General features: G+C 45.0%; 1 protein-coding gene across 1 annotated transcript in view; it reads left to right on the forward strand.

Annotated features, from left to right (window-relative positions):
- The first annotated feature begins 291 nt into the window (after nucleotides 1–291).
- Nucleotides 292–24,301, forward strand: part of Sobp (sine oculis binding protein homolog) — a 154,274-nt gene continuing 130,264 nt past the window's right edge. Inside the window, exons 1-3 of the mRNA XM_051164159.1 lie at nucleotides 292–927; nucleotides 16,006–16,144; nucleotides 18,669–18,854. Coding sequence (XP_051020116.1) covers nucleotides 832–927; nucleotides 16,006–16,144; nucleotides 18,669–18,854 — 421 coding nt within the window. The 5' untranslated portion in view covers nucleotides 292–831. The remainder of the gene's footprint in view (nucleotides 928–16,005; nucleotides 16,145–18,668; nucleotides 18,855–24,301) is intronic.

The following is a 24,301-nucleotide window of genomic DNA, read 5'->3' on the forward strand; positions in this document are numbered from 1 at the left end:
TAAGCCCACCGGAGCCCACGTCACGGAGTTCAGGAGCAGGCGGGGGTCGGGCGGGGGGCTCTGCCCATAGCCGCCGCGCACTGATCGTCGCTGGGAAGTGGCGGCTACTAAGAGTGTCGGTGCCCGCCGCCCGGGATCAGGCGGTCGCCAGCAGCCCCCGGAGCAGCGCAGCATCAGCGTCTACAGTGACTGGGAAGCCACGCCCGCTCGCGAGCGGGGGGCTGGCCTAGTCCCCCCCAGCCTCCCCTCCTTCGGACCCCTCCCCGCTCAGTCCCTCCCTCCGCCCGCGGCTCGGCTCGCGGGAGGCGCTGGGCGCCGGGGCTGGCGCGCTCTGCCGGGCGCACACACATATCCACGCACGCACGCCCAGAGCAGCTGTCTCCGCCGTGGCCGGCGCTCCTCTCGCCCATGCGGACAGACAGAGCGCAGGAAGATGGCTGACGACTCCTTCGGGCCCCGAGGATGCAGCCCGGCGGCGGCGGGAGCGGGAGCGGCGGTACCGGCACCGGCAGCGGCAGCAGCAGGAGCGGCGGCGGCGGCGGCAGGAGCGGCGGCGGCCGCATCCCCGAGACTCCCCGGGCTACCCTTCCCCGTGACGGCCACTGACGGTCTCCGCCGCTAGAAGAGACCCCGCTCCTCCTTCGCCTGTCTCCCTCCCCCCGCCCCCAACCCCTAAGCCCCGGACCCGCCAGCACCGCTACCTCTGCCAGCGTTGCCACCATCAGCACCACCTCCACCTCCGCCACCGCCACTGCCACCGCCACCGCCACCACCACCACCGCCGGCGGCGGCAGCAGCCATTTCATCTCCACAGAAACCAGACACAAAAACATGGCAGAAATGGAGAAAGAAGGAAGACCTCCGGAAAATAAAAGGAGCCGGAAACCGGCTCACCCCGTGAAGAGGGAGATTAACGAGGAGATGAAGGTATTTTCGGACTCGGGGACCCGGGAGACCGAGCTCTTTCTTCGGTCCGCTCGCTTCGGGCTGTTGTGTAGGTTGGGGGGGGGGGGGAGCGCGGAGGAGGGACAGGGGCGAGCTTGTCAGTTTCTGTCTGGTCCCCGGGACGCCTCAGCTCCCCCTCCAGGTGCAAAGCCCAGGGCAACTCACGGCTGCATCCCCGAAATCAGCTAACCTCAGATTTGATGGGGGCGGGGGTAACATACTATTTAACCCCACAAACCCTAGGTTGGTACAGATGTTGCGAGGTGAGGGCACTGGACCCCAATGGCGAGTGAGCGTGGTGCAGTAGCTTTCCCAGTGGTCGGTATAGTCTTTCTCCTCTTTTCGGAAATGGACCTCGGACCCCTCCAAAGTTAAGAGCCGCCGGGCCGGGGCACTGGATTCCACCCCTCTTCCCAGTTCATCCCCAAGCTTGGTGATCCCGCTTTGATCCAACTCGCCAGCTGTGGCCGTGTGGCTGTCAGTGCCTGAGGCTTGGGCCGGAGCGGAGCGGGTCAGCGACAGTGCAGCCAGCGGGCTCGCCTCGCCGCCCCCGGCCGCTCCTCTCCCCCCGCTGCCTTGGGTCTCCAGCTCTCCGCTGCACGCCTTAGGTTCCAGTTAGCCGACGGGACAAGCCCGGCTGAAAGCCAGCTGTCTGAGGGGCGGCCTTCACAGCCGCCTGCCCATTGTTCGCGAAGGCCAACCCCGAGTCCTCTCTGCGAGGCCGGGCTCCCTGCCAGGCCAGCGGTGCTCCAGAGGTGGCGAGCGCAGCCTCCTGGCGCTCCAGCTGTTCGCGCCGAAGCCCAGGAACACCGCTCAGCCTGGAGCCCTCTCGTCACCCTCACTTCTTTATTTTCTTCAAAGTTGTGTATTTTGCTTGGGCGAGGATTTTGTCTTGTGTGGATTTCACGAGTTTCTTGATTTTTAAGAAAATCACTTTCTGTATATAGTTTTGTTTCTATGACAAGAAAAAAGTGTAAGGCTTGCTTTTTGCGTTTCTTGGTGTTCCCCACTTCTGCACAGAATCCTCAATACAGTCAGGTGACTTGGTCAGCTTTGGTTAAGTTTGTATTTGAAAGGCAAACTGGCTAAAAATGTTATGGTACTAAGTCGCTTTTATTGCTTTTTGGCCTCTTCTTGCTTATAACAAGCGTAGTTAGTCAGAGTGTCGAGATGAAGCCTGTGTTCAGAAGGAGGCAAACAGACACACATCTTGTGTGTTCGTGTAACTAGGTGTATGTTCTTAGCTTTACCCGTATTCCACATTTTGGAAGTAGGGCTCTTATGTTGCGGGCGGGTGGGGTGTGGGTGGTGGTGGTGGTGGTGAAAAATTTAGTGTCTGGAAGCAGGAAGTACTCATCTGGGAAAGTTAGGAAGCTTTGCCATGGGAATTAATACCATTCCGTGTAACAGAAACCACCATTGATTCCAATGATAGACAGTTAAAAAAAAAAAAAAAAAAAAAAAAAAAGGAAGGAAGAAAAGAGATCCGTAAAAGTTGTTTTCTCTCCATGAGGCAGAGAGTGCTCTCCAGTTCTGGCCCTTCCCCCCTTGTCTTGTGTTTCTACATTACTTTTCCGTGTCCTGTCGTTTCAAATGCAGAGTGGGGGGACGACAAGAGAAGGCCACTAGGAAATCACAGCTAGCTCTGCCCCTTTAAAACGCTGCCTAATGCCCTCTATATGGATGGCAGCTTTTAAGTTTCATAGGTTCTTGAATTACAAATTAGCTAATTTTAATCAAAACATGTGAAATGTTATCCCGGCTGGATATAAAGGCTGACTGTGCTCAGTGCTTGGGGCTGGTGCTGTTGGCTTTGGCTGCAGGCACTTCGTGGTCTGGGAGATGGTTGTCCTTCTGCAGTATAACAGATGTTTGTCTGAGCTAGTGAGGAAGAAACAAAAACAACATTGTGCGAAGGGGGAAAATTACATGGTTTTCAGCCCATGCTGCAGGACCGAGTATGGGATTAACCTGGATGCACAGAATTTCCTCTTTTTAAAAAATGTTATTTTTCTTTCTCCAATTTGCCTTCTACTATTTGAAGTCTTAATCCTTGTTTCAATCTGTAGCATTAAATGAGAAGTGATTAAAAAAAAATCTTTTTCTCCCAGCACATAATCCAATTGTGGCATTTTTCTCTCTGGTTTAAGGAACAATATGAAAGACCCTGGCAAAAAAAATTTCAGTCACGTCCATATTTACCATGTTAGGGTACCTAGTGGGTTTATAGGCATTCTACTAATAAATCATTACCCCCCCCCAATTTCTTATTTAAAGTAGATTCTCAAAGTCACAGTTCTTTTGAGCTCATTAATATTTTTCTGATTTTAATATTAATAGCCACACCAACAACCCCCCCCACCCTGAATGGTATTCCCATCCCTTCGGCTTCCTGAAGTGTAGGGTAACATAACAAGTTGGTTGCCCTGTATAAAAATGCTTGCAACGAAATGTCACGGAGAACACAATGTAGCCTTGTATAGCTTCCTATCAGTGCCCTGGGGCTTCTGGGCTGTATTTGCCTCCATCTGAACAGCTTTCATCTGGACCAGTGTAAACTAAGCCCTGGTAAGTAATCACCGCCCAGCAGAAAGAAAGGAATGTATACAGCTAGCGGGGCCTAAGCTGTAAAAAACGGAAACCTGAGCCCCCACTTCGGATCACATATCAAGGCTTGAAGGTAGGGGAAAATGAAAGGGGAAAGAGGAGAGAGCAAATGGAAAAGTCAGCCTGGGAAGTGGAGGATCAGGAGGAGGGCCCCCCTTGGGGAGATTTGGCCCAGGGATTAGGGAATTTTATCGTGGTGTACAGTGACCTTCTCAGGTTTCACCACTGCTTGGATTGAGTTGCTTCTCTGTGAGCTGAAAGAAAAGGGACTGCCGTGTATGTGATTTTTTTTTTTTCTCCTTTGGGTAATAGAAAGGACACTGGTACGAGTGTCTATTTTAAGTGCAGTAAATGCACACTGATGAGAATGATCAGCCTCACCCCGAGACTTTCTTCAAGATTTTCTAATCGTGACAATCATATAGTTAGTTAAAGATGGCTGTAGAAGGAAAAAAAAAAAAAAACTGGCAGAAGTGTAGCTGGCACCAGTAATGGCAGCCGAGGTGGTCTTCATGTGGCTGTGAGCTAATGTTGCTTGCTGTTTCACTAGATCAGATATTGAGTTACATTTTCGTTATCACTGGTTTAATGGATATGGCAGTTGTAACAAATTTAAATTTGATACAATATAATTTTGTGTGTGAAAAGTACACGGCTTGGCATGGCTTGGCTATGGTGTACTTCTGGGAAACTATCCTCCCAGCAGGAATGTTTGTCTAACTGTGAGCTTTGTGATGTTTCTTCATGATCTTTCCTTCTTTCCACTCCAATTTGTCCTGGCTTAAAGAAAAACCCAGCAGGTCTTATTTTTTATTTTTATTTTTTGTTGTACTTACAATTAGTATGTCTTATTTAATACTGACTAATAAACAAGATATTAACAACTGAGATAGCAATCAAAAAGTTTTATAGTTTGATTACTTTGGGCCTCTAAAATGATTATGGGGATTATATCTAAGCCAATGTGACTCTGATACACTGTTAGCTCACACGTGTCATAACACATGGAAGTCAGGATGGAGAAATTCCAACATATAGAAGAGCCAATTAGCATAGAAATTCTTCCAGAACATGGTAGATATAATATAAAAAAACTATATATTAATGAACTTACAATATAAATAATATACGTAAACTTTCTGTGATCAAGCTATGTATTTGTGCACATGAGCCTTAGTGCACTGTGCTCAGGAGGTCCTATAGAATAGTACAATTTAAACATTTCTAAACTATAAGAGATATGAGTCAGATTTTTATCTTTTAAAACTCTCTTGACAAAACTAATGGGGTCAGAATAGGCACTCTGACCCGGAAGCCTTCTATTATTAATTTACTTACAACAATTTGTTTCTTCATCAAGCCCTCCACTCCAGGGTCATTTATGTAAAATGGTACACAATGTCTCGCATTTGCTGAAGGTTTCCGCCTCCATATATCTTCAATAACTAACTTGTACCCACAATCCTACTTTGGTCCTCGTATCCACAGTTTGAGGTGTGCACATCTGTTAGTGTCAGTAGGAGAATTTTCATGGGGCTTTCTAGTCTGTCATTGATGGCCCCTGTTGGGTTTTAGAAACGGCCTCTGTTAATTGCAGAGCCAGTCAGTTGAGCAAGCTGCCAAGGTGAGCTGATGCGCTGAGTAACTTGATGTTAAAAAGGAAACTAAGAGAAGTCAGAGCATGGACTGGAAAGGCCCATGTGTTTAAGGCTGACATGAATTTATGGCTGAAGCTGGTACATCTTAAGTCTTGGTTTGGAAAACACCACCCTGGTGCCAGTTGCACTATGTCTCAGGCACTTAGTAAGTGGGCTTGGGACTAAACCCCACCTGAGCCCTTCACACATTATATCCTCCTGATCTGGAGACTCAGGCATGCTGTGTGGGAGGCTTCGGGAGCAGGCTTTGGATATTGCTGAGCCTTTGGCCGTTCTGTCAGTAGTTGCCCATCTCAGGGATCCAGGATACAGCCATAAGAGCTGGTGCAACAAGGGCCTAGAGAGCCGAATGTTCTGGTCTGGCAGGATGGGCTTTCTATCGGGGTTTTATCAGGTCATCGATGGAGCCCCGGTGAGTACGGTGAATAGTGGAATGCCATCCTCTAAGCCTTATCTGACTTGTGTGCCCCAAATATTAGGAAACGGAGAGGAACCGCTGCACTTCCTCCCAAAGCTGAAATAAACATTTGAAATACAAGAAAATGGGTCTGACAGACTCATTCCTCCTGTGTTTCCTGCCTCTACGCTTGCCAAGCACGGCTCCGAGGAGCCAAGCTCTGTGTTTCTTGTGGGAAAGACAGACTTATAAGAACCAAGAGGTAATGGAGTTCTAAGGAAAGTCAAAAACAGGGCCTCCACGAAGAGCAAATATCAGGGAGTGCAATTGGTTCTCTAAACGGAGACTTCCAGAGAGAGGCCAGACCCTTTTGGTCTTGATGTCTGAGGAAATGCTTGTTTGACTAATTAATGCTTTACACTTCTTTTTGAAGAACAGAATTGTCAGAATAGAGCAATGAGAAGGTGGGTCATAAACAATATTCCTGGTTTCTAAAACTTCCTTTTTGGTTCTGAAATGTCTGCCACATTTGCTCTCTCTAACTAATGAAATAATTGAATATTTTTCCTGAGAGAGAAGGGATATTTCAGTGTAGAAGGAGGGGGCAAAATAGACCAATTTTTAAAAATAGTGCCAGTTGAAACATAAACAGACGTGGGAGCTCATGTGAGCAAGGTCTGTCGAGTGTGTATTTTAGGGGCTCTATGCTGATTGGTGGTTGTTAAGTTCGCGAGGGGAACGCTGAACTTCGTGAAAGTCAATGGCTTTGGCATGGGCAGGAAAACAATGCAACAGGTTTTGGTGATTTCTTTTTTCTTTAAGGCTAATTTTGCAGCTGTGGTAAGACACAGCTGCATCCAGCTGTACACCTGCCATGGCTGCTACCATGCCAGCTAGGGCCAGGAGCTACAATTTCCCAGCATTCCTTTGACCCTTCTAGGGCAGTTGGTGACTTGGCAGCAAAGTAAAATGTGGCACGTGATGGTTCATTGTGCATCTCACGGAAGCGATGGAGACTTTATGTGTGGCAGTACAGGACTTTGGCTTTATATGACTACTGAATAGCCATGGAGTTTGTAGTATATCCGTAGAAGACTGAGCCTCGATTCAGCTGTTCTAGGTGGGTATCAGTGCTGTAATGCACTTCATTAAGATCAGTGTCGGGATGGCTGATGACAAGACGGTAAAATGACCCCCAGTGGAGCATAGCGATCATCTCTAAAGGACTTGAACTAGGAAGCTGTGGCCAGAGGAAACAAGCAGAGCTCAGGGTAATTTTTTTTTTCCCAAGACAGGGTCTTTCTGTGTAGCCCTGGCTGTTCTAGACTCGCTTTGTAGACCAGGCTGGCCTTGAACTTACAGCGATCCACCTGCCTCTGCCTCCTGAGTGCTGGGATTAAAGGTGTGAGCCACCACGCCCAGCCCCCAGAGCTCCGGTTATTAAATCTTTACTACGAGCGCCAAGGCCACTTTTATCAGTTTGTGCGTGGTGATGGCCGCCTACTCAGTCATCAGCGGGCAGTCTTTCTGACCCAATGGGACTATAAATATGGAAGCACTTTGTAACCAGCCCGGGGGGGCTGCTTCTTACACATCTCTTCGGCACTATCTAAATTCCACGTCCTGACCTTTCTTTTAGTTTTATTTTACCCATAAAATAAAACTGGTCTGCTGGGTCTGTGTTACGAGAGACAACTTCGGCTCAGCTGTGGGCCCATCCTGGCCACAGAGCTCACACTGATCTCAGCAAGTTCATCCTTACTTCACTGCGAACTGGAGCCAGGCTCCGCCTCTTCACCTTATCTGTCAATCCCAGCAAGTCCACGAGCTTTAAGAGTTGACCCCACAGTCAGGCGGAACACATGGACATAGCAAGAGAGAGAAACGATTTTCCAAAACTAATAATCATTTTGTTATCCATAGCCATGCCTAGGAGAGAACATCAGCCTATGCTTTCCTGAGCCCCGTCTTCCCCAGCTTGTGAAGTCTCAGGAATGGGAGCTCCCTTTTCCTTTGGGAGTATTTCTCATGTGCTCTACTTCTTGATGGTACATGTCAGAATGTTGTGAAGTTAAGTAATGTGACTGACAGGTTCTTTTTATTACCGTTTAAACGGTGGGTATGACTGATGGAGTTGCCTAGGAGTGAAACTATGTGTTAATTACTTTTCAATTGAAATTGGCTTCTTGTTTGTATAAAAACAGCACACAGGCATGGCAGGAATAGTAGAATAAGTAACTGAAATGGACAAAAAGTGAGGGCTTAGCTGTTAGGAGCACGTGTTACTCTTACAGAGGCCTGAGTTTGATTGGAAGCAGTCATGTGGGGTGGCTCCCAACTGCCTGTAACTCCTGTTTCAGCAGGTCTGGCGCCCTCTTCTGGCCTTCACAGGCACCTGTACACACATGTGCATACACTCCCACATATGTACAGACACACACACACAGACATACACACCACAAATAATAAATGTAATGAAGTAAATTTCAGACAAACAATAGAAAGTAAAACAAAGCTTTAACTTTTCCACTAGACATAATTGTCAGTGTCTTATATATTTTATCCTCTTGTCCATGTGAGATGTACAATTTTAAAAAACCAGTTTCCTTTAAAACTTAATATACTGTTAATAGCTTTCAAGTCATTAAAATTTATTTACCACATATATTTTATGGCAAAATAGTATTATAGTGTATGATTAAACTAAAATTTATTTAACCAAATTCTAATTGTTTGGCAGTTGGGTTTTTTTTTTTTTTCCTCTAAGAAAACAACATTGAGATAAGAACTCCTCAACATAAATCTTTTTGTACCTATTTTCTTACGGTAGTTGCTAAAATGAGCACAAATAAAATTACCAAGTAGAATGGTATTTAGATGCTTATGGATTTTAATTCTCAGAGTTAAATCATCTTTTCTGATAGCTGTAGGGATTAGAGTCCTCAGAAGGAGAAGGTGCTCATGACTGTTAGCATTGCCTTTGAAGAGATGAGATAGGGGCTCATTCACATAGCCTGGGCTGACCTCGAACTCCTTATGTGGCAGAGGTTGACCTTGATTTCGATCTCCTCTTCCTACCTCTGCAGTGCTGAGATTACAGACCTGGGCCACAGCACCACTTCAAATGGTTAAAAACAAGACAAAACCCAAGCCTCTAGTTGAATGAGGGAAGTGTCAAAGGAACATTATGGGGATTAAGACCCAGTAAGAAGATATATATTTTTTTCAACTATACATATAATATGCTAGCGTCAAAAGAGGTGTAAAGAGGGCTGGAGAAATGTCTCAGTGGGCAAAGTCCTTGTGAAAGTCTCAGGTCCTGAGTTCATATCCCCAGAACCCATAAAAATGGAAGTGCAGCATGTGTGCCTATAACCTCAGCTCTAGAGAGCCTCGGAGGACTCATGGGGCCTTACAGCTGCCAAATCTAAACGAATGGGCGATCTCCAAATTCACCGAGAGAATCTGTCTCAAAAGAAAGAACACAGAGAAGAAACTGAGGGCATGCCGGCTCCCTCCTGTTCTCCATACACACGTGCCCACATACACATGTGCACGAGAAAGAGATCGGAGTGGCTATTGGAAGCACAAAGCACTCAGCCGTATGTAATGTCAAAAAGTGGGAAGTTTGAACGATACAACTCTCTCAGGAGAGTCCAAGCTAATGATCAAATCCAAACGCAAGCAAAGTCTCGGCAGAGGGAAAGGCAGAGGAGGCAGGGGCAGAGGCAGAGGCAGAGGCAGGGGCAGGGGCAGGGGCAGAGGCAGAGGCAGAGGCAGGGGCAGGGGCAGGGGCGGAGGCAGAGGCAGAGGCAGGGGTAGGGGCAGGGGCGGAGGCAGAGGCAGAGGCAGGGGCAGGGGCAGAGGCAGGGGCAGGGGCAGGGGCAGGGGCAGGGGCAGAGGCAGAGGCAGGGGCAGGGGCAGAGGCAGAGGCAAAGGCAGAGGTGTTCTTGTTTGAAATCACTTTATGACACTGATGTCCTCTGGTGTGATATCTTTGTACGTTCTTGGTTGACCCAGGAGGTCAGTTCTTTGGAGTTGCTGGCCCTTTGCCACTGAATCTATAATAGAATTAAGCCTGGCATAAAACTCAGAAGATTAATATCAACAATGTGGTTGTCCAAACCAAACCTGTATAGTGATAGCACCAGCTGACGTCCCAACTTGGATGGAGGAACTGTCACAAGGCCCCAGCCCTAAGTGCAAAGCTATTGGCTGTTGAGAGGGGCACGGGAGGAAACAGTCTTCTTCTGGGATTAAACCCTCCGGCATTATCCAACTCCAGGTGGTCAGCCCTAAGCCCATATAACATATGCTCAATAGCAAAACGGTACCAGCAGTGTGTGTGTTTATATATGTCTATGTATGTAACAATAATAAAGGAGAGGCAATACATTTGAGAGGGAGTAGGGGTGACACTGGAAGAGTTGGAGGGGGTTCTGTTCAGGAAGTTGTCTCCTGTGCCAATGTGTTCCAGGCTCTTCCCCACTTTTTCTTCTAACTGACTTAGTGTCTCTGTTTTTATGTGGAGGTCTTTGATCCACTTGGATTTGAGTTTTGTGCAAGGTGACAAATATGGGTCTAATGGCATTTTTTTACACGTAGGCATCCAGTTAGACCAGGACCATTTGTTGAAGATGCTATCCTTTTCCATTGAATTGATTTGGCTTCTTTGTCAAAAATCAATTAATAAAATAATTAATAAAATATTTTAAAAAAGAGAGAGCGAAGAGGGAGGGTGGGAATGGTGTAAGTACAGTATTCATATATGAAATTTTAGAAAATGATAAATCAGAGGAAAAAAAGAATGGGGCACCCTCTGTTTTGGTTCTGATGCTCTGCTCTCTGCCACGCTCTGATTTTCTGTTGTAAATGAGGATTTCCCTTCAGTTCCCCAGAAGTTTGTTATGGAAACTAAACACCCACACACGGGGCTACTGAGAGGAACATGAGATGTGAAGGATGCAGAACTACTGCAAGGTGCCATAAGACTTAGAAATTATCGTTGTAATTTTAGTGGCCTATTTTCCAAACCCAAACTGGACCCCACGGTACGAGAGAGGATTTTTGTGTCACTTCCAAAGGCAAGATGCCGTCTGCAGAACGTAATTCAGATGCCAAAATATTGCAATTTTTGGCACGTTCGGGTGGTTTGTGAGAGCGATTATAAAGTATTTGAAATAACGACTGCTTGGTAAAAGTTATGTTGTGTGATCGCCATCATTTTGAGAGTTATTTGCAAAAGCTGTTTTGTTTTTTTCATATAAGTAGAAGTTCCTTTATTTTATATAATTGTGAAGCTAAGAGAAAGTTTTAAAAGGCATTTTAGTTTACGTGTGTGGGTGTTTTGCATCCATGTATGTCTGTATTGCCACATATGTATCTGGCACACTTGGAGGCCGGAAGAGGGATCTGATCCTTAGGGGTTGGAGGTACAGATGGGTGCTGGTTGCTATGTAGATACCGGGATTCGAACCTGGGAGCTGCCAGAACTCTAAACTGCAGAGACATTTCTCCAGCCCTAGGAAGAACTTTTAAAGATTTTGCTTTGGTTTCTTGCCTTAGGTCTTCAGGAAATGAAGAGAAATGCTACTTGAAGGCTTAAGGGGAAGCAAATTTCACACACACACAGACACACACACACAGACACACACACACACAGACACACACACAGACACACACACACAGACACACACACACAGACACACACACAGACACACACACACAGACACACACAGACACACACACAGACACACACACACAGACACACACACAGACACACACACACAGACACACACACAGACACACACACACAGACACACACACACAGACACACACACACAGACACACACACACAGACACACACACAGACACACACACACAGACACACACACACAGACACACACACACAAGACACACACACAGACACACACACACAGACACACCACAGACACACACACACAGACACACACACATACACACACACATACACACACACACAGACCACACACAGATCACACACACAGACACAACACACAGACACACACACAGACACACACACACACACACCACACACACACACACAAACACAGACACACACCACAGACACACACACACAGACACACACACGCACACACACACAGACACACACACAGACACACACACACAGACACACACACACACACACACACACAACACACACACAGACACACACACACAGACACACACACAGACACACACACACGACAGACACACACACAGACACAAACACACAGACAACACACAACACACACACAGACACACACACAGACACACCACACACACAGACACACACACCAGACACACACACACATGAACACACACACAGACACACACACACAGACACACACACAGACACACACACAGACACACACACACAGACACACACACAGACACACACACACAGACACACACACACAGACACACACACAGATACACACACACAGACACACACACAGACACACACACAGACACACACACACAGACACACACACAGACACACACACACAGACACACACACACAGACACACACACACAGACACACACACACACACACACACACAGACACACACACACAGACACACACACAGACACACACACACAGACACACACACACAGACACACACACACACAGACACACACACACACACACACACCCCTTAGTACAGCAGCATTCATCTCCACTTAATACTGAGGCCCTAAGTCACTCAGAATTTTAACCCCTATCATCTCTGCCCATCTTCCCCCTTGAAAAACAAACAAGCAAGAAACAGCCTCAGAAAGGACTAACTTCTAAATTGAAAGCTGCCTTTTAAACGGCAATAATATAAGGATGTTGACACATGAAGCAAGGTGTGCCCTTAGCCTCAGCGCTCAGTGGCAGAGGTGGGCAGATCTCTGTGCCTTTGAGGTTAGCCTGGGCTACATAGTGATGCCCAGGCTATGTAGTCCAGGCTAGCCAGAGCAACGTGATGAGACCCTGCTTTGTTTTAGTTTTAATTTTTAAGTCTTTTTTTAAAATTTAAGCTGAAACAACAGTTATTGGAATGCTCTATAAGAAAGACTTGAAGGGCTGGAGAGATGGCTCAGTGGTTTAGAGCACCGCTTGCTCTTCCAGAGGTCCTGAGTTCAATTTCCAGCAACCTCATGGTGGCTCACAACCATCTATAATGTGATCTGATGCCCTCTTCTGCAGATAAAGTGCTCATGTACAATAAATAATAAATCAATCTTTTTTAAAAACTTAAAAAAAAGAAAGACTTGACAACATGACTAGGCCATAAACATTTCACAAATTAGCTTACCTGGAATGTTAGATGACAATGACAAAAGTCTATTTCATTTACTTCGGTTTTGAAACAAAGCTATCCAGCATATTAAACTCTATATAGAAACTTCAGCTATTAAATAGTTTACTCCTTGAGGATATTTGACTTCTTAACAAACAGTAGGTGTAGCATAAGTTATAATCTATCTCTTTTTGCTTTTAATTTTATTTATTGTTGTGTTTATGTGTGTTTTTGCCTGCCTTGAATGGCTGTGTCCCATATGTATGCAATACTCCTATGGGCCAGAAGAGGGCATCCGATCCCCATAAAACTAGAGTTACAGACCATTGTAAACTGCCTTGTGGGTGCTGGGAATGGAGCCTGGGCTCTGGAAGAGCAGCCAGTGTTTTTATCTGCTGAGTCATCTGTCTAGCTGGATAGTCTATTTCTTATGACTTTATATATTCAATCTCTCTTTTTCACCATGTTCCCCCTTCCTCAAATGGTTTGAGACTTATCATGTGATCTTCTGTACACCTGTTGTTTCCAGCCCCCGCACTCATGTATCAGAACAATATGGAATTTATTTTCATTTTCAGTGACAAGAAAAGGAACGTTTTTATAGCTACTTCCCTGACATTTATAGTAACTCAAAAAATCATGGAACAGATCAAATTCATATTGATGGTTCCATGATGCTTCTGAGTTTTCATCAGAAAACATTAACAAAACTGAATTTTTAAATTTTTGTTAAAATGCCCAAATAATATGACCTTGGTGTTAAGAACCCAGTTGAGGGTTGGAGAGATGGCTCAGAGGTTAAGAGCACTGTCTGCTCTTCCAGAGGTCCTGAGTTCAATTCCCAGCAACCACATGGTAGCTCACAACCACCTATAATGAGATCTGATGCTCTCTTCTGGCCTGAAGGCACACATGCAGGCAGAACATTGTATACTTAATGAATAAATAAATCTTTAAAAAAAAAAAAAAAGAACCCAGTTGAGGCTTCAGTGCTTATCTAACACCTGAAAGTTCTGCATCTATCTCTTGGACTGGTTCTGAAAGGATGGATGGATTTCCAGCTGGATTAAAACAAACAAATCTATGTCCTCAGCTGGGCAGGTGATGCGTGGATTACTTGCCTGTGGCCTTTGTGTGACTTCAGAGCTTAGACACAGTGGGGGAAGTAGTGTCTATCAAGCAGGGCACCTCATGCCTTCTAGACGAGCCTAGGAAAAGATGCACAAAGCCAGATGTGACAGCCAGGAGGAGTTCCTATGCCAAAGGTCACCTGTCTTGTTGGCACAGTTCTCTTAGAGGTTGGGGCAAGCAGCAAATAGACCCATAGGACGGCTAGATCTTGGCTTTTAATACTGTTGGGAATTGGTTTTGATGCAAGGCAGGGATCAGCTGCCAGAGCTCCAGCAGAGGACCTTGGTTTGTTTGCTGAGACAGTGTCACTGCCAGGCTAGGGAAAGAGTTGGGTGTTGGGGGAGCGTGACAAGTCATTAAAGGAATCTCCTTTGATTAACTGTAACAGCACTTAGCCCAGTCCTCCTCGGTGGTATTCCTGAGGTCGCTTCACTTATTATTCGTAGCAAGCATGTCATCTCTGTGCATTCATGGAAAGAGTGTCTATTTAATGTGGACACGGGCAGCCATCAGAGAGAATAAATGCCTCGGTTTGATATGGCTGGCAGTTCGCCACGTGGATGGCAACACTAAATCAATCTGGCTAATTTTTTTTTTTTAATTGCCAGTGTGCTAAACCATCACAGATTGACCCAGCTGGATCTTAGAACTTAAGTGGGTACTAAAGAAAAAAAAAAAAAAAAAAAAAGAGTAGCATCCTGTGGGTAGCTTGAAATGCCAGGTTTATTTTTGTGGGATCAGTACTATAATGTCTTTTATGGAACCATTCTGAGCTCTTAAGTCACAGAATTTAAGAAAACATGAAACACATGTGGAGGGCCCCCCCCCCACTTAGGCTCAGCCTTGGTGCTTTGTTTAGGTATATAAATTATATACCCCAGTGAGATTCAGAAAAGGATACCTTCTAAGAAGAAAATAAGATTCTCTGAGCTACAAAGAAGTAAGGATATATAGTATTCCCTAGTTCAGAAGGCTCCTGGGACTCTTGTGGTGGCTGTTTAAGGCATAGCGGTCAGGCACACACATAGGGTCACATTATTTCTAGAGCTAATAATTGGCAAATTGCTAGACACAGTTACTTGGCGTAAGTACTTCATCTCTCAACCGTATCTACTATTTTCAAACTTTGATATCGCTGATAACGGCAACAACACTTTACATCCACATGTTAATTCCTAGTTCGTAGAGTTGCTTTATCCCAAATCTAGCTGAGCAGTAGCCATCAAGTTGTTGCTACTTTTATGTCACTTCAGGGAAGAGCCTTGATTTCATGGAGAGTGAATCCGTCACTAAGAAAATGTACAAGACAAAGTTTCCATCAAGCTGGCAAAGATTTTGCAAAGGGGAAAATGGTCAAGAGGAACCCTTGAAACCTACTGAGTTATTTTGTATGATCCTGGTTGACAATTTAAAAATTATTTGTTTTGTTTAGACTCTGTTCTATTTGCTGCAAGAAGTAACAATGCTGCACCAGAACGTAATCCCAATTTAAATTAATTAGAACTGCAAAAGGCTCATTTTTATTTTCAAAATCTTTTTTTAGTTGGTTTTTTTTTTTGTTGTTTGTTTTTTTTGTTTTTTGTTTTTTGTTTTTTTTTTTTTTTTGCACGCTTCCTTTCAATATTTTTGTACTGGTGAGAAGTTTAAACTCTGCAGAAGATTTTGATGAAGCAAGACTTCGCATTCGCAGGTGAAATCCGCTTGAGCACCTCTGTGTTGTTCTTAGATCGTGAAAAGTCTGGAGGCCTTTCATAATCGGACGAGTCAATTTGTGATTTAGAGGCATTACAACTCTTGAGCATGATTGAAAAGTGAACAATTCTCTAGGGAAAGTGGGGCCGTCATGAAATAGGACACGGCTAACCGAATTTAACGTGCACGCTCTTTTCAGATAGTTATCGATTCCAGGGCTAAGTGGTAGCTTATGATTTCCTTCCAGAACTTTGCAGAAAACACCATGAATGAGCTCCTCGGCTGGTACGGCTACGACAAGGTTGAATTAAAAGACGGTGAAGATATTGAATTCAGAAGCTACACTACTGATGGCGAGAGCCGGCAGCACATTTCTGTTCTCAAAGGTAAGGGTGTCTCCACCTGCCGGAACTGAATCGCTGTGGGTCTCCCTTGGCTGTTGTGCACACGACTAGCTTAGGCCCCCACCTCCTCACACTGTGGCTTGTGACCCCCATACGGGATTCAGTAACTAATGCGGGAGTTGTGCAAACTTTGGCAGCTGGAAAAGGTTATGGACGATACAGTTGGCCCCAAATTAATTGCAAGTCAATGTGTCGTTCATCCGAGGTGTTTCTGGCAGTGTGCGCACATGATGCATCACGCGGCTTCTCTGCAGCCTTGGTTCTGAACACGCAACACGAGCGCTTCACCCTGCGCAGGTTGACTTGTCATACAAAACGCCTCCCGAAACACCTTGGCTTAGATTCAAGGGTATTGTGTGTTCTGAGGAGCAGTGCTCTTACTCTGCATACAAAATTCTCTGCTCTTATAGAAGTGTAATCGCTTAATGATCGAGAGCAAAGACATAATATTTTCTAATGTCATTCCTCAGTGTGTAAGTACCAAATTAGTATTTTTTTTACATTTATTGTCTTAGAATAATTGGCCTTTTAAGAATGTCATTTGAGTAGCTGACTTGATTTGCATTATAAAATGATTAAATGAATTTTTGGATTGGGATTAGGACAGAATTTCCAATCATTTTTGAGATGACGCTACACACACGTCTGCCTTTCTGTACTTTATCACACACTACCAGATATTTAGTTAAGATTTATTTCCCTATGTAAAATTATCTGAATGCATCCATCTCATTAATAGACAAATTTGCCTTCATTTTTAATAAATGGACAAATTGCAGGTATAATTATAAAACAATTGTTTCAAGGTAATGTATTTATGATGTGTTATCAGCAAATGTCCGGTTTGCACACATATTTTCTATCTCTGTACACCAGTGTTGGGTGAGAGGGAGCTGGGAGTGGAAGGGTTCCAGAAGATTGGCTTTAAATGTATTCCCAGCTGTGCTTTCCTGTAAGCGGAGTTCCACAGAACCTCAGAGCTCAACAGAAAACAAAAATAGACACAGTGCTGTCTCCTTCCAGCGATGGATAAACATGCCAGGACTGAGGACCTGAGCACCGTGGTCCTGCGGCAAGTTCCCAGAAACACTGTTTGCTGACTTTGGGCTCCTCCTCCCTTGATGCTTACATCATCAGGGCTGGGGACTGGGGTGTCCCGTGAAGTGCATGTTGAGTTTATGTGTTCAGATAGCACCTTGTGGGCTCTCTCCTTCCTGTGTTTGGATGAGAATTCTAAAAGAAAATCTTGCTTTCATTTTTGCATGTCCGGTCTTCCCTCTTTCTCTGCTCCGTGCTCTTGAGTAGAGTAAAGGAGAGCAGTACAAAGTTGTACACGATTAGATCAAAATCCAGCTAGCACATGGAAATTATAGAGGAATGGCGGGGCTGAGTTACCCAGCTTCCGAGTGGACAGCAGGCTGAGAGTACCTAAGTGGAAAGCCTGAGTGAGTCCAGAATTAGTAATCCTAAATTTGGAATGAGAGCCTGTATATAAGATGAAAGAGGAGGAGCACGTGAAGGAATTTTAGTAAAACGTGGGTATGACTAACTATTCATTATCAGCGGCTCCTGGCTCAGTGTTCGTGTTGCGCGAGAGTCTCTTCGCATAGTCCCTGCTCTCATATTTTATTCCCAGTCTTTAAGAGGGAGCTTTTTCTTCTTATATGCCAGGCAATGACATGGAAACGAGCCGTCCTGCAGGCATGTGGAATTGAATGTACATGACAAATTTGATGTTAGGCTTGCTATGAAATTGTACACATCACATTATGAAGATAGTATCATAAATTTCACTGTAAATGAAAAATGCAAGTCCCGAGCTTATGCTGTATAAATGAACAGCCTCGGCAACACCTCGCCTGGGCCATCGTCTTAGCCTCTGGGGACCACGGGAAGAATCCCACGCTTCTCGCGGTTGAAATTCTGCGTGTGTCTGTGTGTATATGACACAAGGATATAAAATGCACAATGTCGTAAATTTGATTTGCGTTTTTGTTCATTTGAACAATATTAGCGTTGTTAATATTAATTAATATGATTAATATTAATTTTACAATACCCAGTGCAGTGACAGTATTTTTTAAATCGGTAGTTTATTTGATTACACCATGGCTTAGATTTAGAACACAGTGGGACAGAGAATATTCTGGGCTGCGTTTTGAGCCCTCCCCATAGCCAGGGCGTGAGGCTTGCTATGCATCATTTTGCACATGGAAAAGGTTAATTGCCTCCCAATTTTCTATGGGTTTTTACAGTGCTAAAATTCATGACCATGATCCAACTGGGATATTAGCTATCAGAGTGGAGCAAATTATAAAGAAAAGCCTATCTGAAGATGTTGGTAGCAAAACTGTAAAGCCTCAGGGTGGGCTGTGGAGTCCTGTTTGCAAGGGAAAATTTTGCTCTGTTACGTAGCCAAGGGACTTGACGAAATAAGGAAAAATTTAAGTCTAATGAATGCATTCTTGGTTATATTGAATGGCTTTTTTTTTTCTCTCTCTTACAGAAAATTCTTTGCCAAAACCAAAATTACCCGAGGACAGTGTTATTTCTTCCTACAATATGAGCACAGGCTATTCAGGCCTTGCCACTGGGAATGGGCTCAGTGACTCACCTGCAGGGTCAAAGGACCACAGCAATGTGCCTATTATTGTACCTTTAATCCCACCACCTTTCATAAAGCCGCCGGCAGGTAAGCACTACTGGGGCTCCCGACCATAGTGATCTGTACACGGCTGTTGTCACCGTCTGAAGATAACTTACTAACAACTCAACTTGAGAAAGACGCTTTGAGGAATGCCACAGATGAATGTCAGTGTGCTTAAGTATTTATTGTGGGTATTATTCGAAAATTTCCTGTACCTAATTCTGCTTGGCCTGTAGCATTTAACTGACTCCAAATCTTTTCTACCACCAGACTCAGAAAAAAATTTCTCCCGGCCGAGCATGATGGCGCACGCCTTTAATTCCAGCACTCTGTGAGTTTGAGGCCAGTCTGGTCTACAAAGTGAGCCCAGGACAGCCAAGGCTACACAGAGAAACCCTGTCTCGAAAAAAAACCAAAAAAAAAATTTTTTTTTTCCCTTTCCTGAAGTCACCTACTTTTTTTTTTTTTTTTAAAGAATAAAATATATGTAATGCTTGGTTAACAAAAAAGTACAGATGATTGAACAGGGTGGGGCACTAGGAGGGCTAGGTCTTTTGGGGTTTTCTGAGGAGAAGGATAATTTTGGAAGAAGACATATGGCAGACATGTTTTTGAACATGCCTTCCTCTAAATCCATTCAAGAAACAAGTTATATTATGCACCGTCTCCACAGAATTGTTTCTAATTCCTGGAAAGCTGTCTCCGAGCGCTTAAAAGGATGGAAATCTGAGTTCCACTTGCATGAAAATGTAATCTGTTGTTTTATATTTCCGGAAAATTAGATGGCCGAGTGTTAGATCTCGGTGGCAGAGAGCTGGCATGCTGGTGTTCAGTGTAGCTCGCAGACGCAGTTCATGCAAGGACAGGAAGAACCTCAGGAGTGCTCTGCCCGGCTTGCTTTAAAATGTGGGACGCATGCTAGAATGCTTTATTACTAGTTATTTTTGCGTGAATGGGACTGAACACTGACAGACACCGAGTTACAATAGCCGTACTTAGTGTAACATGCTAGCACTAATGCGTGTGTTTATATGTCAGAAGATGGACGTTTGGTTATGTTTCCATAAACAGTGAGGGCATTTTCAGGTACGAGTTCCTCAGTCTGTGTTACGTATGGATCTATACCTTGTTCCTTCATGGTCGGGGCCACACTCTGTTGTTGGCCTATTATAGTTTAACAAATAAAACTGACCTATCATACGGAGGTCATTGCATATGTTATTAAATTAAAACTCATTTGGTGTATTATGCAATATTTACCTTATTATTGCTTTACCTTATTAGTGATCTTATTAGTAATATTTGCCTTATTAGTCATCTTATTTTCCTCTGGTTGGTTGATGAGACAGCGGGACCAGAATTTATCTCCCAAGGACCAAAAGATATACTTTGCACAGGCCAGTTGTTGACAAAAGGGTAGGTAGTTTCATAAATGTAGTATTCCCAACTGAACACGTGTTCTGTGGCTGAGCTGAGGGCCGCTGCTCAGTGTATTCATGAGTTGGTTTGACTGAGTAGCAGGGACACACAGAGAAAGGCTGGGTTTAATTCTAGCCTTTGCCACCCGACAGCTCTGTGGAAGGGGACAAGTCCTGCCAGCTCTGCTTCTCTGTTTCCTCTTTCATAGACTGGGAGCATCGCCCTACCTCGTGGGGTTGTTGCAGAGAGAAGCACCGGGCATGACAGCTACGACATAAACGTTAGCTAGCAAACCCTCTACCTCCCTTTTCTATTTTCAGCTCTTATTCTGCATTAGAGTCTTCATGCACATAGTTTGTGCATACAAAGGTGTGCACCCACATACAAGTTTATCGCTAAGATTTCTTTGAGCAGAGAAACTGCTTGAGACATCAGCATAGCTGAGGGGTGCGGGAGTGAGGCCAGAGGACCTGCCCCCAGGTTTCCGGTGGAGCCGGCCACGTGGAATGTAAGCACACGGCTTCTATTTAACCCTAATTCCACACCAGATCAGGAAATAAATATGTGAAAGCTTAGAGGCCAAAAATGGAGCCTTGGAAGTCTTAGCTGGAGGAACTCTGAGGAATTAGAAGCCAGAGTAACCAAACACCAGCGGTTTTATGCTGTCTGCTGTGGAACTCCAAGGCACTCATCTGTGGAAAACAAAGTGCAGGGAAGGGCATCTTTTCTGTATCTGCTCTAACCCTTTGCCTGTCTGCTTGGAGGCTCCATTTGACAGGATTCTGGAACGTTCTCTGCCTTCCAGATCTCACCAAGCACAGATCAGAGAGAGAACCTTTGATTCTATAAAGCGGGGCTGGGATAGTAGACCGTTCCTGTGAAGAGCCGGGCAGTACTGTAGACTTCCTGGGCCATAGTGCCTCTCACAGCTCCCCAGAGCACCGCTGCTGTAGCAGGAGGGCGTCCTTGGATGGCGCATGTAGCAGTGAGTGTGGCTTTGTTTCAGTAAAACCCTTTTTACCAAAAAAAAAAAAAAAAAAAAAAAAAAAAAGAAGTTAAAATATAGGCAGTGGGTAGGGCTTTGTCCAGAAACCACAGTCTGCTGAAGATGGTGCTAGGTGGGGTAACATGAGTCAATTCTTACACAGCAGCAAGGTGAGCAGGCCTTTAGAGTTACGCTGTGTATATGGCTGGTGTCCTGTGCAATATTGGAAGCAGTGGCAAGGAGAGGGAAGCAATGGTTTTCCTGGGCCTACAAACTGTGTGTGCGTGTGTCTGTGTGTGCGTATGTGTGTGTATGTATGTATGTGCATGTGTGTATATGTGTGTGTGCATGTGCGTGTGTGTGGTGTGTGTGTGCGTGCGTATGTATGTGCATGTGTGTATGTGTACATGTGCACGCATGTGTGTGGAGTGTGTGTATGTGTGCGTGTGTGCGCGCATGCGCATGTGTGTCTGGAAAGCTACCCATCTTTTCTCCAGCTCCCCACACCCACCTCTGAGGGTACAGGTACACGCCAGTATGCCTAGCTTTTGTGCAAGTGCTGAGACCACACACTCAGGTCCTCATCCTTGTGCATTGGGCACTGAATCCATTGTGCCAAGGCGCCTGGGAAAGGGTTTTAGGGCTCCTGGAGCTAGAGTTCTTACAGGCACCTATCGGTTTTGCATCCCTTCATATGGTGCTGAGAACTGAACTCAGGTCTTCCGTAAGAGCAGTAAGTGCTCTTAACTTGTGAGCTACACCTCTAGCCCCATGAAAGTTTTTTTGTTTTCTTCTGGCTTTTTAAAAAAATTGAGATAGGCTCTTAATGTAGCCCTGGTGGTCTGGAAGTCACTACACAGACCATAGACCAGACTAGGTTCAAGTTTCATGAGCTCTGTCGCCATGTTTGGTTAGCTTTTTTTTTTTTTTTGTAATGTACACTTAAAAATTTTTAATGTATGTTCTTGAGGGGAACTAATGAAGGGCACAATGGCCAGAAGCTAATAGCTCCTCCTGATCACCCCTGGATAACCCAGAGCTGGCTGCATTGGGCAAGTGTTCGCCTCTTAGGATAGCGATCCCAAGAATTCGAGGTACACTTTGAAGTGCCTAGGTTCCTGCTGCTGCTACGTGAAAACGCTAACTACAGCACTTGTATTTGCATCGAGCCCTTTTAAGTTTGTGAATTCATTTCCATCCTTTTCTTTTAAAATGATGTACTGCTGTTACTGTGCTTTTGTTTTGTTGTGAGACAGGGTCTCACTGTGTAGCGCTGGCTGGCCTGGAACTCACAGAGATCCACCTGCCTCTGCTGACAAGTGCTGGCATTGAAGGGGCGCACCGCCATGCTCCTCAGTCATCATCATGGTCGTTAGTGTGTGTGAGATGTGTGTGATGTGTATGCATGTGATGTGTGTGAGATGTGTGTGTAAGTGATGTGTGTGTGTGTGTATGTGTGTGATGTGTGTGTGATGTGTGTGAGAGATGGATGTGTGTGATGTGTGTGTCAGATGTTTGTGTGATGTGCGTGTGTGAGATGTGTGTTGTGTGTGTGTGATGTGTGTATGTGAGAGAGATGGATGTGTGTGTGATGTGTGTGTCAGATGTTTGTGTGATGTGTGTGTGTATGATGTGTGTGAGATGTGTGTGTAAATGATGTGTGTGTGTGAGACGTGTATGATGTTTGTGTGATGTGTGTGAGATGTGTGTGTGATGTGTGTGTGCGCTGTCTGTGTGTTTGTGTGATGTGCATGTGTGAGCTGTGTGTTGTGTGTGTGTGCTGTGTGTATGTGCGAGAGATGGAGTGTGTGTGCTGTGTGTGTGATTTGCGGTGTATGATGGTGTGAGATGTGTGGTTACGTGATGTGTGTGTGTTGATTGTGGAGGAGGATGGATGTGTGGTGTGTGTCAGATGTTTGTGTGATGTGCGTGTGTATGTGTGTGATTGTGTGTAAGTGATGTGTGTGTGTGACGTGTATGATGTGTGTGTGATGTGTGTGAGAGATGGATGTGTGTGATGTGTGTGTCAGATGTTTGTGTGATGTGCGTGTGTGAGATGTGTGTTGTGTGTGTGTGTGTGTGAGTGAGAGCGATGGAGCGTGTGTGATGGTGTGTGATGTTTGGTGATGTGTGTGTATGATGTGTGTGAGATGTGTGTGTAAATGATGTGTGTGTGTGAGACGTGTATGATGTTTGTGTGATGTGTGTGAGATGTGTGTGTGATGTGTGTGTGAGATGTATGTGTGTTTGTGTGATGTGCGTGTGTGAGATGTGTGTTGTGTGTGTGTGATGTGTGTATGTGAGAGAGATGGATGTGTGTGATGTGTGTGTGATGTGCGTGTGTATGATGTGTGTGAGATGTGTGTGTAAGTGATGTGTGTGTGTGATGTGTGTATGTGAGAGAGATGGATGTGTGTGATGTGTGTGTCAGATGTTTGTGTGATGTGCGTGTGTATGATGTGTGTGAGATGTGTGTGTAAATGATGTGTGTGTGTGTGAGACGTGTATGATGTTTGTGTGATGTGTGTGAGATGTGTGTGTGATGTGTGTGTGAGATGTATGTGTGTTTGTGTGATGTGCGTGTGTGAGATGTGTGTTGTGTGTGTGTGATGTGTGTATGTGAGAGAGATGGAGTGTGTGTGATGTGTGTGTGATGTGCGTGTGTATGATGTGTGTGTAAGTGATGTGTGTGTGTGATGTGTGTGGGAGCATGTGCAATGGTGATGGATCAAAGAACATCTTTGTGAAGCTGGTTCTCTCTTTCCACCTGTGTGGATTCCGAGGCTCGGACTGGGAACTTCTGTGGCAAACCCTTCACCAGCTGAGCCATCTCATTGGTCCTCACTCCCATTCTTTTATTTAGCTCAGTTTTTATAGAGGCTCCGAGAAATCGCATGCTGGGTATCATTAAAGACATGGTAGCATCCTTGGATCCTGTGTCTTCTAAGTACTTTGGGTCTTCTGACCCCTAATCCAGCATTCTTTTTATTATAAAGTCGCTATTTCATTCCAAACTTTATCAGAATAGTAATGCTGATTAAAGTTCCATCATTTCCAGAGTCCCCAATGGCAGGAGATACAGCTTTCC

Source organism: Acomys russatus, chromosome 21 (assembly GCF_903995435.1).
Source record: "Acomys russatus chromosome 21, mAcoRus1.1, whole genome shotgun sequence".
NCBI lineage: Eukaryota > Metazoa > Chordata > Mammalia > Rodentia > Muridae > Acomys > Acomys russatus.